This window comes from Bos indicus, chromosome 4 (genome assembly GCF_029378745.1).
Source record: "Bos indicus isolate NIAB-ARS_2022 breed Sahiwal x Tharparkar chromosome 4, NIAB-ARS_B.indTharparkar_mat_pri_1.0, whole genome shotgun sequence".
Taxonomy (NCBI): Eukaryota; Metazoa; Chordata; class Mammalia; order Artiodactyla; family Bovidae; genus Bos; species Bos indicus.
In genome coordinates, this window is record NC_091763.1 from 74,899,519 (window position 1) to 74,917,273 (window position 17,755).

The window sequence follows — 17,755 nt, forward strand, 5'->3', positions numbered from 1 at the left end:
CTTCCCCTGGGAACTTCCCTATGTAAACTGGGCTAGCCAGGAGTGCTTTTTGTTCTACCTGAAGTCCTCACTCCGGTCCTCGAACCTTCCTTTGTTCTATTTTTGCGGGCTTTTCCCTTCCTTGTCTTTTAGCCACCGCCATTCTGGACTCCTTTTTCCTATTCGACCTACCTAACAAGACTGATTTTATTTCCTATGGTCTAAAACAGAATTGGAAATACGTAAACACAGAGCTCAACCGGTGAAAACTCAGAGGCACTTCCGGCACCTGCGGCTTAGAATCCCGGCACTTCCGGCAGAGTTCGCGTCATCCCGAGCGCGCCAACGGAAAGCCCGCCTACCCTCCGCAGGCGCGTCTCAGGCCCAAGTGGGCTGAACCTAGTACTGCGGTGGCGTTTTCCGCGGGCTAATTAAGGCTGGACTCTCCCGAGTCCGGTGCGGACGGGCTCCCGGCGCTTGCCACGTCCAGCCATGAAGTTTCGGGCCAAGATCGTGGATACCGCCTGTCTAAACCACTTCACGCGTGAGTAGGGGCCGCGTCAACCCTGGCGGCGGGGAGGACGGCAGAGAGCAGGGCGGGAGGCCTGTACGGAGCGGTGCGCGCGCGAAGGGGCTGGCGCACTGCACAGGCTGGCCAGCAGGAGTTGACGCGGGCGCAGGTGCCGAGGGTTGTTTCTGAATTTTGATTCCTTTCGCGTGGCTGTTCTTAACCTGGCCAGTGGCTTCAGGACAACTTTATCTGGCGCAGACCGCCTTTCACAGCCAAGGCTCCGTGGTCCCCCTGCCCCAGCCGTGTCTGTCCTTGCCGCGACCCCTGCAGCACTCGGCGGCCCCGAGTGGACGTGGGAGGGAAGAAAGCGGCCAGTAGGCGCCAGTTAAGCTCCGAGTCTCGGTTTCCTTCTTCCAGGTTGTTGGGAGGCTGGCTTGACCCCAGCGGCATTAAAAGCCTCCCGGTAGGTAGAAGTGGAAACCTTGATTTTCCCACTGGGACGCTCACTGTGCGCAACTGGTAATTCTGCGCTAAATTGGTGTTTTGGATACGCAACGTACTTCTCAGTTAATTCTTTACTGGAACCTTTTGTTATAGGGGGCTTCCCTTGTAGCTCAGTCGGTAAGGAATCTGCCTGCAGTGCAGGAGACCCAGGTTCGATCCCTGGGTTGGGAAGATCCCCTGGAGAAGGAAATGTCAAACCACTACAGTATCCTTGCCTGGAAAATCTCATGGACACAGGAGCCTGGTGGGCTGCAGTCCATGGGGTTGCAAAGAGTTGGGCGCGACTGAGCGACTACACTTACTTACTTACTTTGCTATAGGAGTTAGTAACATGATAGCCAAGCTTGCCAAAACCTGCACTCTGCGCATCAGCCCGGATAAATTGAACTTCATCCTCTCTGACAGAGTGGCCAATGGAGGGGTGAGCATGTGGTGTGAGCTGGAACAGGTGAGTGGAGGCTCCTGAGAGACCTGCAGCCCGCCCCCTCCCCCACGCCGAATTCCACTGGAAAGGGCACAGATGTCCCCGCTCCTTTTCCTTCCCTTAGGAGAACTTCTTCAGCGAATTTCAAATGGAAGGTGTCTCCGCAGAAAACAATGAGATTTATTTAGAGCTCACATCAGAAAATTTATCTCGAGCCTTGAAAACTGCCCAGAATGCCAGAGCTTTGAAAATTAAGTTGACTAATAAACACTTTCCCTGCCTTACAGTTTCTATAGAGCTGGTGAGTAGGAAGCTACCATTTCTGAAACTTCCCAGGAATTAGAAGTAGTTATATAAGCCTTGGCTTTCTACAGGAGAAGCTAATTGGTTTTATTAAAATGAGAGATTGGTACATCACTGTTTTTTCATTGGAGTTGGGTCCTCCTCATATTTAAATAGCATTGTAATCTCATAATCAGCAAGGATGCTGGTCTTCCTATGAAATAACACTTCTGCATCTTTCTTCTCAGATCTGCATATCCATTTCTTTTAGTGGTATTGTCATCTAGTCTAAAAACCATTTTTGCCTTTGAAGTGTTTGTGTGTCCGTCCCTATCCCCTCACTTCTGCTGCTGACACCTTTAAATGACCTTTAGTGTTCAAGGAATGCATTTCTCTTCCACCCTACTCCCAGCTGAATTTAATGCACGGGTCTCTTCAGAACACATGTACCCCACATGAGAAGGAGGTTGACATTTCTCATGTGCTGTCCAGAGCCCTTCAAGTGTGGCTCAACCCACTGTAGAGCCACTTATCTGCCCAGAGTGGGTCTCCAGGTGTTTCCCATTCGTTCCCAACTCCCAGGTTTTGGTGAGGTTGGGTCTTCTACCGGAGTCTGTGTTCTTCTCACTTGTTAAAGCCTTTTCTTTCTCTAGTGCCCAGCACCAGTGCTGCCTCCTTCCCTTATCCTGGCAACCTTTCCTTTATCCGTTCTGTGTACTTTATTTTTTCTGTGAGTATTATATTCAGTTTAATGCTCTTTATGGAGGAGGATTTCTCAACTGTATTTTTTAATTGAACTGTAGTTGTTTTACAGTGTTGCATTGTTAATTTATGCCTTACAGCAAAGTGATTGAGTTGTACGTATATAAGCATTCTTATTTTAATATTCTTTTCCATTCTGGTTTATCTCAGGATATTGAATATAGTTCCCTGTGCTATGCAGTAGGACCTTGTTGTTTATCCATTCTATATGTAATGGTTTCCATCCACTAATCTCAAACTCCTAGCATCTCTAGGCTGTTTCTGGCAGCCTCCTCCAGTCCTCTCTTTAGGTCTGATCTCGGAAGCTTGAGCATCAGCACACAGCTTCTGCCCACACGGTTGGACGTGTGTCTGAGGCTGGGAGTGTGGGGAAAGTGGCATCACCGGTCTGTGCAGGGCTGTCTTCATTCTGCCTTCTGTAAACTGCTTAACTGGACTCTCCTCCAAGGCTCCACAGCTCACCCTCTGTCCCTGCTGGTCTCTTCCTGTGAGGGGACATTCAGGGTGTGGGAACCTTTCTTCCTTCATAGCTCTCTCTCCCTGGGGTGCAGGCCCCATCCTGATTCCTTTCTGGTTCTTTTTTTTGTTGTTACATGAAGATTTTCTTGTCCTTTCTGAAGCCTGAGGTCTTCTGCCATGTTTCAGTAGATGTTCTGTGAGAATCATTCCATGTCTAGATATGTTTTTGATGTGTTTGTGGGAAGAGTGAGCTCCATGTCCTACTCCTCCACCGTCCTAATCACTTGCTTCTTTAACTTCCTATTTCTAAGCTCTGTTAATACTTGTTGAATGGACGTTGGTGACTGAATTGAGAACACTTAGGTTTGGTATCAACATTTTTTGTCTTTCAGTTCTTTATTTTTTAAGTACTGATGTGTTTTAATTCTTCTCTTGGCAGTTATCCGTGTCAAGCAGTAGTCGTGTTGTGACACATGACATCCCTGTGAAAGTTATTCCTAGAAAACTATGGAAGGACTTACAAGAGCCGACGGTCCCAGATGCTGACGTGAGTGATGCCCGGCGTCACCACGTCTTAAATGGTGTGATTTGGATTCTCTGACTTTAAAGTCTTGCTGTAGGTTTTATTTGAAAGTTATATAGTACCTGAAAAGAGATAATCATATTTAAAAGATAGCCCAGGAACAAAAAATTGGAATGTTTTCATTTAGTTGTTTGCATCAATCATCTTAAAGTAGTGTTATATATAAGGCCACACTCTTTACAGTTAGGAGAGAGAAAGTCTTGCCCTGTAATGGCGCATAAGTAAAACTGAAGTAGCATTTTGGATGACCTGTGCGTCTGTGGGGAGTAATGGCCCTAGGCACCAATTTGGGTTTCATAGAACGTGGTTTTTTTCCTATGTCTTGTTAGGAGTATGTCCAAGGTGTGTGTAATAGCCAGAAGGAGAGGCTGCTTTAGTTCTCCTGACAGGAATCCCAGAGCCACTGGAAAGAAAGATGATGACAAAGGGTCCTTTGCCTCTTGTTTGTAATTTATTGAAGAAGAGACCATGAAGTAGCATATGGAATTTTTACTTGGCTTTTAGTAGATGTCTCTGCTGAGAAAAAGCCAGCGTTGTACCCAGCACTGTTGTAACCCACTCTTGGCATTGGTACAGAGTCTGGCCCCCAGTGTTTTTACACAGAGTAGGAACCTGCCCCCAGGTCTGGGTGTGAACCCCTTGGAGGATGGCCTCCACTGCTGCTGATTTTTACTCCCCTTGGGTGTGTGGGGGCATCTGAGCAGCAGGGCTACAGACCTGGAATGAGAGAATGGCCACATGGACATGGACGCCGAGGTCACCGAAGGCAGGTGTGAGTGAAGCTGTAGAATTATTTTTCTTTTTTATATTTTTAAGAAAGAACTTTATTCAGGCAATTTAAAAATAAGATTGCAGAGCAACACACATTCCAAACATAGGTAATGAGCGCTTGTCAATACTTGACTGTGTTAATATTTTAATGCTACTGATCTTTCTCATTTGCTTTGTAGGTTAGTATTTATTTACCAGTCCTGAAGACTATGAAGAGCGTTGTGGAGAAGATGAAAAACATCAGTAATCACCTTGTAAGTTCTGACTTCTTTGAAGAGAGCTCCCAAGTGTGCAGTTTTGGCTGCATGTCCTTGGAGGAGCCTTGTCTGGTGGGGACTTGATGCCCTCCATTCATCATGTAGTGTCTGCGTGGGGTGTCCCTCAGCTCCCGGCTCTGGGGGCTTGGCTTGTTGTTGATAGCCTACGGTTTTACAGGTGAAACCTGCTCTGGATCTTCTCAACTCTCCTCTCTGATATTTGGCCTAGTCTCTCATATTTATGATATTTACAGTATATTAACAATACATTCAGTGGTTCTAACTTTCTTTCCATATGTTTTGGACAGCATATTATGTATTTTATCCGATAGTGTACATTTTTTTTTTATGATCACCTGATGGTGGCAGTGCGTGGAATGTCGTATCTACTTGCCAAATGTCTCTGAGTCCCAGACAAGGATCCCCCAGGACACATTCCTCTTCCCGGAAGCAGCTCTTAGGCCAGGTAGAGGGGCGTGTTTACTTCCCTGTTTACATTGTTGACGTTTACCCTCAGTGTCAGTGAAACACTGAATGTGACAGTGATGGGAAGTTGTGAACAATTGTCCTTCACTCCTGAGGTTCTCCTGAATTCTTCAGTCACCCCCGAAACTCATTTGATTATTTCCCTGTGTGTTTAGACACGACTGTTCACCTGATGAAACTTTTGCTTTTTAGCGTCTGCAGACTGGTTACCTGCCACACGGCTGTCCCCTGCCGGCAGAACTGCTCTGTACCTTTGTCCATCCCCACAGTACTGGTGCTCTCCAAGCCTGTCTCTACCATTTCACGCTTGGCTGTTTCTTTCCCATCGTCCCCTGGAAAGCACTTAGCCCTTTTCACTGTTCATGGAAATTCCAGACTTTCCCACTGTCGTGAATGTAAGCCCCTCCTCTGCCAAGCTGCTCTGTTCACTGCTGTGTGATAAGTTGTCTGCTAACATCTGGAAACCACTCCTGAACTGGCCGCTTCTTAAAAAGGGAAACTGTCTTAATCATCTCTGCATGACAGCCACTCACTGTGGGGTTGCCACTCAGCAGGCAGATAATAGGTGTTAGCACACAGACCTGGAATGAAATTTAGCTTCAGGAGATCTTTGGCATTACCAAAGTTTTCTGAAGCCTAGAAAATGTTTACGGACTGTTTTATTTCTGCAGTTGTGCTCACTTGAGAGTAATTTCCTTTCGTGACTTACTCTGTAGATTTCACTTTAATTTACAATGACTTCCCTTGAAGTAGCGTGTGCCGTGCAGACATGAGTGTTCTCCTGTGCCTGTCCTGATGTTGATCCAGTTGTCAGGCTGGAGGCTTCTTTTGGGGATATCCTGGAGCCCTTGAGAGGCCCAGGAGAGAAAAGGCAGGGCAGTTAATTCAAGGACCCGGTTATTTGTTCTTTGTGTCCAGTGGAAATGAGTCGTCAAAGTAGCTTAGATTAAATCATCAGAAATTAAAAAAAAAATCATCAGAGGTGTTTTTCTCTTCCCTGGAGTGTTTAAAAACAAGGATTTTGTGCAGTGGCTACTGCATTGTGAAATACTAAATGGAAAGTGATCAAGCATATGGAAAATTGGAGTAGCCAAGGGCATAACAATATTAACTAGAGTAACCAGAATTCTGTGTCTGAAGATGACAGGTGAGAGAATCAAGGAAAATGAGTAGGACTCAACATATTGAAAACATCACCAGTCAGAGGCCCAGCAGCCCTTGTTGAGACACCTTGCTTACTTCCTTTAGTGAGAGATGTGGCCAATGGGGTTGGGTCGTGCTTGTGACTCGGGTAAGAGCAGAAGAAGCAGGCGTTGACTGCCAAGAGTCTCCATCAGGTTTTAAGCATTGGGATCCCCTTCAGACAGAATGCAAGTTCTAGTTCAGGAAGTCTGCAGTGGGGTCTAGGACTGATTTCTGACGAGCACGCGGCGATGCTGTTTATGGTGGTGCTCCATGGTCAGAGCAGTGCTGTGTTACACCTTACATGTTGTCTCGGCTTCATAGAAGCAGATTTGGGGCAGGAGGCATCATGATATGCTGGCAGAGCTGAGTCCTTGGAGCCACCCCTGACCCCCACTAAGTGGTGCACCCTGGTGGAAAGTGTTATCCAGCATAACAGTCACAGGGGCTCTGTTACTTTTTATCAGTTGAGATAATTTATGTTAGATTCCCAGTGTGTCTCATCACTATTCCATGAATGGTTGGTTGTTATCATTAAGGATATCTCTGAAAGAAGTCAGATCTCATCCACGCCCTTAAGAGCAGAGTATGTTGATATGGGTAATACTATAGATAACACTCACAAAATAAACACTGTGAGCAGTGTTTGGAGGGTCACTGGTGAATTCCTCCAGTAAATTTTGTTTGAGTGCTGCCCTGCACCAGGCACTGTGCTTGGAGAGATGGATCTAGCATTTGATTACTCAGATTTTAGGAATTTGAAGAAAGCATAAAAAGGTGTTTAAGTCTGGAGTGAATCTAGGACATTGTAAGCTGCTTTCCTGAATAAGTCTTTATAAAACTTGTTTTTCAAAAGCAGTGAACTTTACAGGTAGATACTAAGTGTGTGCTTATTTGAAACAGATGGATCTGTGTTATGTGTTAGCCTTACAGAGACCCTGTACACTGTATATTCACAAGTCCAGAATATGCACAAGGATTGTTTTACGTATTTCTTTTTAGGCAGGTATTTTTTCCAGATAATAGAGTGGGCTTAGAAACACCATGTATTTCTGGGAAGTGAGAGGATAAGCTTGATGAATTCTTCCCATTCAGAGGTACGCATACTAGATGATGCAACAAGGATGTTTGGAGACTGTTTCCTATATAAAGTCAAAGCCTTAGTAAGTTGAAAACATCTTTTTTGTTTTGTTGCTCAAATGAGAAATAGAGTTCACTACTTTTAAGGAGCAAGAATGAAAAATACTAAGTGGTACTCCTAAGTAAATCTGAGATTTAGTTGTGGCCAAGCCCTGTGGAACAGGGTGTCCTCACTCGTCCTGGGGCTTCTTCCCTCTTGCTGTACCTCTGCATTGGCTCCTAGTGAAGCGACCACCTTTATCTACAGTGGCTCGGTGGCAGTTTTGTATTGTTGGTTAAACAAAATGTTGACTTGCACACTGCTGCATGGGCTTTCCAAAGACCTGCCAGACTTTAGAGGTGGCCAGATATTGATATCAAAAGGCGAAATGTAGTGTGCTCTGGGCAAATGGCCAAAATCTTAAGCCATATCAAGGTACCTGTTTCTTTCTCTGAACTTCATTTCTAGATTTTGTGTAGTTTAGAGACCCTGTTGGTTGGTGTAGGGCAGAGTGCAAAATGAAAGAGCCCCTCTGATCCTGAGGGAAGTCATCGGCACTTTTGGGGTGGGAAGGGGCCACAGCGATCAGTCACCAAGCCCAGTTACCCTCTGTCTGAGTGCAGAAAACACGGCAGCCACAGGGCGCCACAGCTTGGTGGAGTCCAGACACCTGATGGCATCTCTGGGTCTTTCTGAATTTGGAAATCTCACTTCCCAATGTCTGAGATTATTCTTTATATAAATGGTTATATTCTCCTAATATTCTGAAGCCTTTCTGGTTATGTTGAGTTGTAACAGATAGTTTGGTCCATTTGTAGAAATAAGGCAGTTAGCGAGCTTATCGCTTCACATTCTCTTCTGGTTCTCCTTGCTCTGTTTTATAGGAGTTGCACAATGTCTGCATTGTCAGAGCTGCTGGCAAGGCCTCCCCAGCCTCACCTGTTTTCAGAGCTTCCTACTGTGCTCTGCACGTCGAGGGGCTGCTCTCTGGAGATTTTTTAAGTCCCTGTGCTCAGGCCTTGTCTTCTCTCTATGGCTGATGCCACGTGGGGTTTGGTGCTGTCTGAAGTGTCCTGGGATTTGTGGGAATACTTTGTCACCTGGTTTGTTGGAAGCTGATGTCCACTTTTTTTTTCCCTTTTGCTTTTCTTAAGACTGTAAAATACTCAATTTGCAGATTATTGAAGCAAACCTAAATGGAGAATTGAACTTGAAAATAGAAACTGAGCTAGTGTGTGTTACAACTCACTTTAAAGATCTTGGAAATCCTCCATTAGGTAAGTTTCCTGGTACGTTATATTTTGCATGTGATAAATTGTTCAGATGACAAACCATACTGAGGTCTCTAGATGGAAAAGAATTGAACTTTGGGTGACTGTGTTTCAGGCTTAGGAAGGGAACACATAATGGGGTTGAGTCACTTGTTACTGCACTGTGGTGGGAAGGTGAACCTCCTGGACGTGAGAAGCTGGAGTGTGGGCCTGAGGGCTTCCTCGTTCCTCATCTGCAAAACCTAGGCTTGGGCTCAACAACGTCCAAGAGCCCTTCTAGCTCTTCACTTGCTGTGCCTTCTACCAAAAACTACAGTTTCTTACCTGGGTGGAGTCAAATGTAGATGATACTTTTTATTTTCTCCTGCTTTTTTGTGTGTGTATTAAAAAAGTAATTTTTTTTTTTTTAATTATTCAAGTATAGTTGACTTACAATGTTGTGTTGGTTTCAGGTGTATGGCACAGTGATTCAGTTATACATATATATGTTTCTATTCTTTTTCAGATTCTTTTCCCATATCAGTTATTACAGACTCTTGAGTATAGTTCCCTGTTTTGTATAATAGGTCCTTACTGTTTATTTTATATATAGTGGTATATACACACACACACACACACATTGATCCTAAACTTCTAATTTATCCTTCCCCTTCACCTGTACTCTTCAATAACCATAAGTTTGTTTTCTAAATCTGTGAGTCTGTTTCTGTTTTGTAAATAAGCTCATTTGTATCAGTGTTTTAGATTCCACATACAAGGATATCATATGGTATTTGTCTTTCTCTGACTTCGTTTGATGATCTCTAGGTCCATCCATGTTACTACAGATGACATTATTTCATTCTTTTTTATGGCTGAATAACATACCACATCTTTATCCACTCCTCTGTTGTTAGACATTTAGGTTGCTTCCGTGTCTTGGCTATCATAAACAGTGCTGGAATGGACATTGGGTTGGTTGAGTAGATTGGCTCAGGGATTAGAGTCGTCTGCTGCAGAGCTCACAGTGGTGGGCAGGCTGTGGGAGGGAGGTCCAACAGGGAACGACGCAAGAGGCCCTGGGAAGGTACTCACTCTGTGAAAACCATTTAGTCACCCGTGTGTTCTGAAGTAGGTCTAATAAGACTCTTTCCACTTTTAGAATTAAAATTACTTACTACCAGTTTGTTTATTAGAGACACATTGTAACTTAGCATTGCAAGAGAATTTTACTTTATAGTGAAGAGCATGCCTTGGAGCAAAGTGAAATCCACGTTAATGAAGTTTTGACAGTAGTTATATGAAGTGACTTGTTTTTGTGTTGCTCATTTTGTTTATTTTAGTAAATTACAAAGAGGGTCTTTGATACCTTCCCAGAGTAGAAAGGACGTTTTCTTCCCTTTCATTCCACTTTATAATGAGAGGGCTTGATTTAGCTGTATATGGTCTTGTTTTGAGGATGGTGTTTTGGCCCTACCATAGGCCATTTGGGATCTTAGTTCCCCGACTGTCAACAGTGAAAGCATTGAGTCCTAACCACGGGACTGCCAGGGAATTCCCATAGCACAGTATTTCAAAGAGTCAATACTTAGTAAATGCTTGCTTGGTGAGTGGTCACATTTATATTATGCAGTGTTTCTGTAGGTTCTCAAGTCAGTGGTCAAGTAAACCATTTATTTATGTAAACAGTCATCGTGCAATCTCTCACTTCCCTGTTTCACTGGAAGATAATTGCATCTTAAAATGTTCCTATCATTTTAGCTTCCGAAAATGCTTCTCAAGATAGGAACTTGGAACAAATGGCTGAAGTGCACATAGACATTAGGAAGCTCCTGCAGTTCCTTGCTGGACAACAAGTAAACCCTACAAAGGCCACTTGCAGTAAGTTTGCCGTTTGATTTGTTTCTCATATTTCAAGCACTGTAATCAACTGTAGTCTTACGCATTGTGTACAGTCTCGTAAATGCAGAGACAGCTCGCTCACTGGTGGACTCCAGTGTCCTGAGTAGTCCCTGGCAGATGGGTCTGGACTGCCTCACCTGGTGTCATACATGAGTCTGCATCCACAGAGAAGCTGCGTATGGGCAGAGGCGCCTGGCCCATCTTGCTGTGTTACTCTAAGCTTATGTGTGCAGGGTCTCTGTCTCCATTGGGCTTGTATTTAAGTTTCCATCTCAAAGCATTTCTTTCTTTCCTGTGTCAGCCTGACCTGTTTATTTGTCCTTTGTCTTGTCATCTGTGCTGCCTGCTGACTTTTAATAGTGGCTTTTATTGGCGCTCTTAATTCCGGTTGGCCTTGTCTTTCTCTTTTTCACATGTTTTTTCACCCTTCAGTCCTTGATTACAGATGAGGAGACTCACTTGCTGAGACTTTTTCAAGGCTATGTCTGTTTGCTTGCTTTTGAGATCACAGCAATTGAAAGAAAACTGGCCTTGGTTGGCGGTGACACCTCTTTATTTGTGAATTCCCAGTCTGAACACTCAGCCACCAGTGAACAGAGCTGAGAAGGGTGACCCAGGAATATAGGATACCTAATAATTGTCAGATAGTCAGCTCTGTAGAGAACGAGTAGGAGATTCCCAAAGGTTCTCCAGTGAAGGAGGAGAGACCACTGGAAAGGAGTGGCATTAGTGCATGAGGACTGCACTGATGGTGTACATAGAAGGAGGAGTGCAGAAATCCACGATAGGGAAGGAGCAGTGAGAGCTGCTGAGTTGTGGGGCAGGGGCCAGGGGCTGCCTGCACTGCATCTGAAGAAGTTATGGTGTGGGCGCCCCTAAGGCTGAGAATGGGGGTGCACTGCTTCAGCACGAGGTCCTCCCAGGTTAAGTCGGTGCTTCTCAAACTGTCTGCGTGCACAGGGCTCCTTGGGGACCTGGCCCAGTGCAGATGCCTCTTCAGAGCTCTGGCTTGGGCCATTGAGTCTGGGTGATGCCCCATTGTGGGTCCTTGGAAGCCACTCCTCCTGTCTGCGTAGGGGAAGTGTAGGAAGTGGGGGTTGTGGCCCTAGCTGCCGGTGCAGGGAGGGGGACCAGAAGATTATGACAGCCAGAATCGAATTTGTTTCTTTCTTACCCCAAACCTTTTGTGCCAGTGTTTCTGGCTTTGTGACAGCATCCTCCAGGCTTGCCCACTTCCCATCTCTGGGCAGGGGTGGGAGCGCTTTCCCCAGCACCCTCGGTCTCCACTGCCACCTGTGAGTCCAGCACCTCTCCTGATGAGTGTCCTGCTGGTCCCTTGTGTCCCTTCCTGACTTGCCATTCTCTTGGGATTGGTCTCAGCAGCCTGCCGTGTGCTCTTTGTCTGCCTTTCTTCTGCCACCTGGCTTGATCTGGCTTCAGCTAGCTTTCCTTGGGCGTGGCGTGCCCCACTGCCCCTGTAACTTCTGCTCTCAGTGATATGGCCCTGGCAGCTGAGCTGCTTTCATGCTGTGGCAACACCTCGTCCTCTTGGTTGGCTTCTGCTTTGGGTCTTAGACCCAGTGCCTCATTGCTCATCCTAGGCTGCATGATGGCTGCCCTTGCAAACTGCCTCCTGCTCTCTAGTAAGACCCTATGTGCAATTAAATAAATTTATATTTAAAAAAAAGAAAAAAGACCCTACGTACTCGCCTTTTCTCAGCACATGCTGGGGACTCACTGGTGAGAAGCTGCTTTTTCCTAGAAGGATGTTGACTTGGGTACGTGTGGTTTCCGGGAAGTTTGCCCTGTGGCTTTTGCCCCAGAGACCTCGGCCTCTTCCTTGGTGGAAAATGAGCTGGCCTGAGCCAGTCCCTTTGTTTAGCATCAGTTGGGATGGTGGAGACTGGTCACCTTGGGAGAGGCCTGGGTGCTCCAGGAGAGGCTTGGGGGAGAAGCTGCTGCAATGCTTAGGGGTGAGAGTGTATGTGCAGAATGGGTCTCTACAGTAAAGGATTTCCTTTCTCCTTAGATATTGTGAAGAACAAGATTGTTCACTTTGACCTGCTCCATGAAGACGTTTCCCTGCAGTATTTCATCCCAGCTTTGTCATAGCCCTGCCTTGTGGGCTTGGGAGCTCAGGGACCTTGGTTGGACCCACAGCAGTGGAACCCTGTTTTTTTCTTTTTTTTTTTTTTTACTTTTTTCCTTCTATGATATTTTCAATAGAAATTGAATTAATGAGTTAATGAAACACAGTTGCATAAACATTTCTTCATATTACTTCTTTGTTCTGTCTGCTTTGTTTTGCTTTGACGATGTTGAAAGAAAAGTTAAAATTTATTTATTCAGACTTTAAACTTTTCTAACTGAAGTCGTGAAAATCTTCCTGTAGTTTGAATTGGTGTAGTAATCAAAATTGGCAAAAAAATAATGTTTGCCAAGCCTAGCACTTTCCCTCTAGGCATTGTTCAAGCTCAGCATATTGTTATGGGAACAGACTTGAAGCAATTAGGTTTCTGTGTACTTGGAGCCCAAGAAGGCGAGGTTGGCCCTCTTGCCACCTCCGTCCTGTAGAGGGTCCCGGGGGGTCTGGGTATAGCACATATGATCTCATCGTGATGCCCATGAAGATTTTAGTTGGCTCTTCTGTTGCCATCAGGAGGATGCATGGGCAGGGCCTGGCCAGGTCAGAGCAGCACATTCTGAGGCTTCACAGTGTGGCTTCTGTATTTGGCAGAGTAGGTTCAGCAGTCAGCCCTGGGCCACACAGCTAATGGCAGGGAGAGTATCTGAACACAGGAATTCTGGTTTCTCTTTCCCTCACTTCTGCTACAAGACCAGAATTAAGAATGATACATTTCAGAGTTAAGTCACCAACTATTTGAGGAATCTGGAAAGAACATCTTAGTTTTAAATCTGATGTGGTAAAATAGGTTTATATGCAGTTTTTAAAATGTCAGAAAGCCAAATATAATCTCCCTCAGCTTGTTTAGTGTTTATTTAAGTAAACTTGAATAGTTTTAAGGAGGTGTGGGTATGGCCAAAGGGGTCTTCCTTGAAGTTGAGAAACAGCGTCTCTTTCTGATTCTCAGACAGACTTGCTGCTTTATGTTTACCCTGGCCTCTGCCTCCCACAGAACTATTGACCAAGGACAGCACATCTTCCTGTACTGAAGAAGCTAGTAGACATGGTGATTTAGGGAAACATGGTCCTGCTTTTCACCCAGGGCAGAATTTCACTACGTCAGGAAATAGCAGCTTAGTCTGTTTAAAGGAAAGAGTATAGTTTGGGAAATTAACTTAAACAGCTTTCTGGGTGTTAGACACACTTTGGCTGACTGGGTGTGTGGAGAGCCGTCCTGGGTAGTTGTGCTCAGGCCTGTGTTGCTTTGGGAAATATGTCTGGAGCTAAGTTTGGGGGCCATCCTCTGCTGGGTCAGGGATGTCTAAGAATCCAGGAGCCTTGTCATCCTCTGTACGGGGGACCGCTTGTCCACTGTGATCCCCAGGGCCTGGTGGAGGCAGTCTAGAATGTGATTTTGACTTAGTCCTAGGCTGGCTTTCTGGCTCTGTCCCAGGAACCAGATTTTTCTGCAGTGCATTTTCCATGATAACAGTAGCCTTTTTCAGAACACAGGCTTCTATCTTGCATATATGTGTTTTCAGGGCCTACAGAGCTTCCCCTTGGCAGTACCCTGGGAGGTCACATATACTGTGGATTGGTCTGCAGAGCATCCACATGGAGAGGGTGCAGTTTGAACAGCATGAATGATGATCACAGGTCTGCTGCACATGTACAGTTAACATTACAGCAAGTGTCGCTGTAACACTGCTTAAGGAAGCCGCAGTCACATTGCTCCCAATCCTCCAGTACAGATTCCACAACACATTCTTATCATGCTTGCATTAAAAGCATAGGTGTTCTCCTTTTATAGGCAATGCCTCAGTTTATATACAGTATGTTGAAAATGCAGAATGGAACAATTACTGAAGGAATCTGTCAACACAGGGAACTTGTACAAAATGCAGGTGGTTCTTACGCACAAGCATCTCACATCAACATCGAAACGTGTACCCAGATTCCACCCAACCTGCTGGCGTGTTAAGATAGTTAATAATGTCTGCTATGTTCACCCACAAAGATCAGGTCTTTTGAAGTGCAAATGGAGTGATAGGAGCAATAAATCTGGCCATCTTCTGGTACATTCCTAATTACTGTGAAGGTTGAACTGAAATCTGTGGGTGGTCTCACAACCCTTGCATACTAAATAGCATGTTCACCCCTTGGTATTCTATAATCACTCATGGAAGTTGTATCTCTTAGTTAAATATGAGGACATAAGAGAGAGGGTACTTTATATGAAGACCTAAATATGTTGTTTCCATTATACTAACCATTTGTATCAGGTATTATACACACTGAGTTATATTATTGTACACACTATACATTGAGTTGGAAAATTGATCATATGCTCTCAGATTTTCCCTGTGTGATGACTGTATCCTATGACCAGTCTTGGGGGCTAACTTGACATCTGCTTTAGGGAACAGTGGCTCCCTATCCTCCTTGTCCCTGTCCATATGCAGATCTATCTGCCACTGTCTGAAGAGCTACATATGTTCAAACCTCTTGGAATCCTTGAGGGGTTTGACTTCGTAGGTAAGGTCATCCAGCTTCTTAATACCTTGGAGACCCCCTTAACTGTGTCCATGGTGACTATAGAAAGAGGAATCTCATCCAGGTAGCCAAGGTAATAACAGTCCATCTGCGAGGTCTCTTGTTCATCCTGAGTCGTCTTCGGCAGATGTCTACACCAAAAGACTCTCTTAGGCTGCAGTGGATAATGTGCCCCTGGCTCCCAAAACACAGGCTATAGGAGAAACAGCCTGGTACCTGAATGCCCTTGCCTCTGTGCAGCTCCTTCCTGGCTGTCACCATCTCTGAAGAGATGTGGCACCATGAGGGCCAGCCTTGAGAATACTCGATTGGAGCCAGCACTGAGTGCCCAGGATTCAAGCAGCATGCAGGCTGCCCCCAGGGTGACCTGGCCATCTACCAGCCTTGGGACCCTGCTCAGGGACATCTGCCAATGAGAAGGATCCCAGAGTAGCCAGTTCTATACCATTTGCTATGGCTCCTTCCTACCAAGGAAAGAGTGACAGAGAAGAGGTCCCTGGGTGGGTCTCCTAATGGGATTAGGTAACAGTAGCAGGGTCTGGATGTGAACTCAGCCAGGGGTGAGGTATGAGAACGAGAGGGCTCTGTCCATAAATGTTACCATGGAACTGAGGGCTTACTGGGTCAGCATTCAGAGTAGGATTAATGTTTCCCCAGTTCTGTAAAACCCTTCAGAGTCCACCGTCTGATGCTCCTTTAATTACCTGATTTTATTTTCCTTGCCCCAGTGGGTGAGAAGAGATGCTGCTCCTGACCTTGGGAGAGTTCCAGGGAGTATTCCCTCTAGTCCTTCTCTGCAGTTCTTCCCTAGGCTGTGGTAGGTTTTTCCATGCAAGTGCTGATTCCCTCTCAGCTGAAGACACAAGGGGCTTGTCTCTTGGTGCCCAACGTGAGAGAACAGATATTTCAGGTATTTTTAAACACTTTTGTACATAGTTCTACCCTTGGGTTGGGAAGATCCCCTGGAGAAAGGATTGGCTACCCACTCCAGTTTTCTTGCCTGGAGAATTCCATGAACAGAGTAGCCTGGTGGGCTGCAGTCCATGGGGGTGTTGCAAAGAGTTGGACGTGACTGAAGCGACTTAGCATGCAGCACTTCTGCTGGAGGAGGGGAGTGGTGGTCTTCCAGTTACTGGAAGTGTAAGTTTACGGGGTCACAATGAGTCGGTTACAACTAAGCGACTAACACTTTCCACCAATTAAACTGAATGTTATCAGAGATGAACTTCCAAGGCAGGACATTTACTCCTTGCCTTCTGCCTGCTGTTTGTATTCCTCCTCATCCTAACTGGGCCTGCTCATCCCCAGTGGTCTTAACACACTGGCTAATTTTCTTTACCCTGTGATAGGGTGAGAGTTAGACACTCTTTCAGTTCTACACTAGGGTTTTCACAGAGCATAGAAGGAGGATAATTGACCCATAGTAATCTAATGATGTTTTCCTTTCCCCTGTGTTCTCTGCAGTCCTGGGGTTTCACTGTAAGTGCCCACAGGTCTGCTCCCTCAGATGAACTCCCATTGACCTTTTCAATGTTAGTTCCATTCTTGTTATTTGTACCCTGTACAACACGATGTACCATGTTTTCCCTCTACTCACCATTTAATTGTGCATCCACACACAGCTTTTATTTGTGTGCTTCTCGATCTTCCATCTTCTATCTGGACCTGTTTTTGTTTTGCTGGAAAATAAACTATTTCCTACGGTGCCGACAATGGACTCTTTTTTTCATAAGGTGTCTTACATTAAAGTGCTTTTCTTAGCATGAACCACTGTTTAAGGCCCAATTATATATGCCTAGCACTATAAGCTAAGCTAAGTCACTTCAGTAGTGTCCAACTCTGTGCGACCCCATAGACAGCAGCCCACCAGGCTCCCCCATCCCTGGGATTCTCCAGGCAAGGACACTGGAGTGGGTTGCCATTTCCTTCTCCAATGCATGAAAGTGAAAAGTGAAAGTGAAGTCGCTCAGTCGTGTCCAACTCTTAGCGACCCCATGGATTGCAGCCTAAGAGGCTCCTCCATCCATGGGATTTTCCAAGCAAGAGTACTGGAGTGGGGTGCCATTGCCTTCTCCGCCTAGCACTATGGACTTGCACTAATTCCCCCTCAGAATCCAGAGGCCTCAGTTCCTTCATGATGAAAAGTCTGACTTCACTGCATATCTTAACCCACTTGCAGAGAATCAGACTTTTCTCTCAGAAATGGGGTGATGGGATGAGGCCGTGTGTCTGTGACTTAGAGTTGTTCCCTCTTCCCAGGTATCTGGACTGAGGACCATGTTTTTCAGTGGCTTGAGGGAGAGGTGATCTCCTTAGAGAAGCCAAGTACAAATTCCCAGTTTCATAACAATATTCCCTGTGGTAGCTGTTCTTTCACTCAGGGAAGGAACTAGAGGGTTCAATGTGCCTGAACTCGGGCACACTCAGTAGAGCCCAACCTATACTAAGTTCTGCAACCAGTCCTGCTTCTTGGACAACCAAGAAGCAAGTGCTGTCACAGCTATGCAGTGTCAAGGCCAGGAATGCAGGCGTGTACAACCGTGCCTAAGACACTGCAGTCCTAATGGATGACACAAACCTTACAGGGAGGGATAAGTGGGCTGAG

General features: G+C 45.6%; 1 protein-coding gene across 2 annotated transcripts; it reads left to right on the forward strand.

The window, feature by feature from the left end:
• The first annotated feature begins 342 nt into the window (after nt 1–342).
• HUS1 (HUS1 checkpoint clamp component) lies at nt 343–12,752 on the forward strand. 2 transcript variants are annotated; one of them, XM_019958894.2, is made up of 8 exons: nt 343–523; nt 1,315–1,442; nt 1,543–1,719; nt 3,361–3,468; nt 4,455–4,529; nt 8,498–8,597; nt 10,332–10,451; nt 12,502–12,752. In XM_019958894.2, the coding sequence occupies exons 1-8, from the start codon at nt 472–474 to the stop codon at nt 12,582–12,584; spliced, it is 843 nt and encodes a 280-aa protein (XP_019814453.1). In that variant the 5' UTR covers nt 343–471; the 3' UTR covers nt 12,585–12,752. The 2 variants fall into 2 exon arrangements, with proteins under 2 accessions (XP_019814453.1, XP_070644084.1); XM_070787983.1 differs by having other exon boundaries at nt 357–523; nt 1,400–1,442.
• Nucleotides 12,753–17,755: the final 5,003 nt, after the last annotated feature.

Coding starts and splice junctions, on each gene's coding strand:
- HUS1 (XM_019958894.2), top strand. CDS start 472: ATGAAGTTTCGGGCCAAGATCGTGGATACCGCCTGTCTAAACCACTTC. Junction 3,469..4,454: donor CGACGGTCCCAGATGCTGAC/GTGAGTGATGCC, acceptor TTTGCTTTGTAG/GTTAGTATTTATTTACCAGT. Junction 8,598..10,331: donor TCTTGGAAATCCTCCATTAG/GTAAGTTTCCTG, acceptor CTATCATTTTAG/CTTCCGAAAATGCTTCTCAA.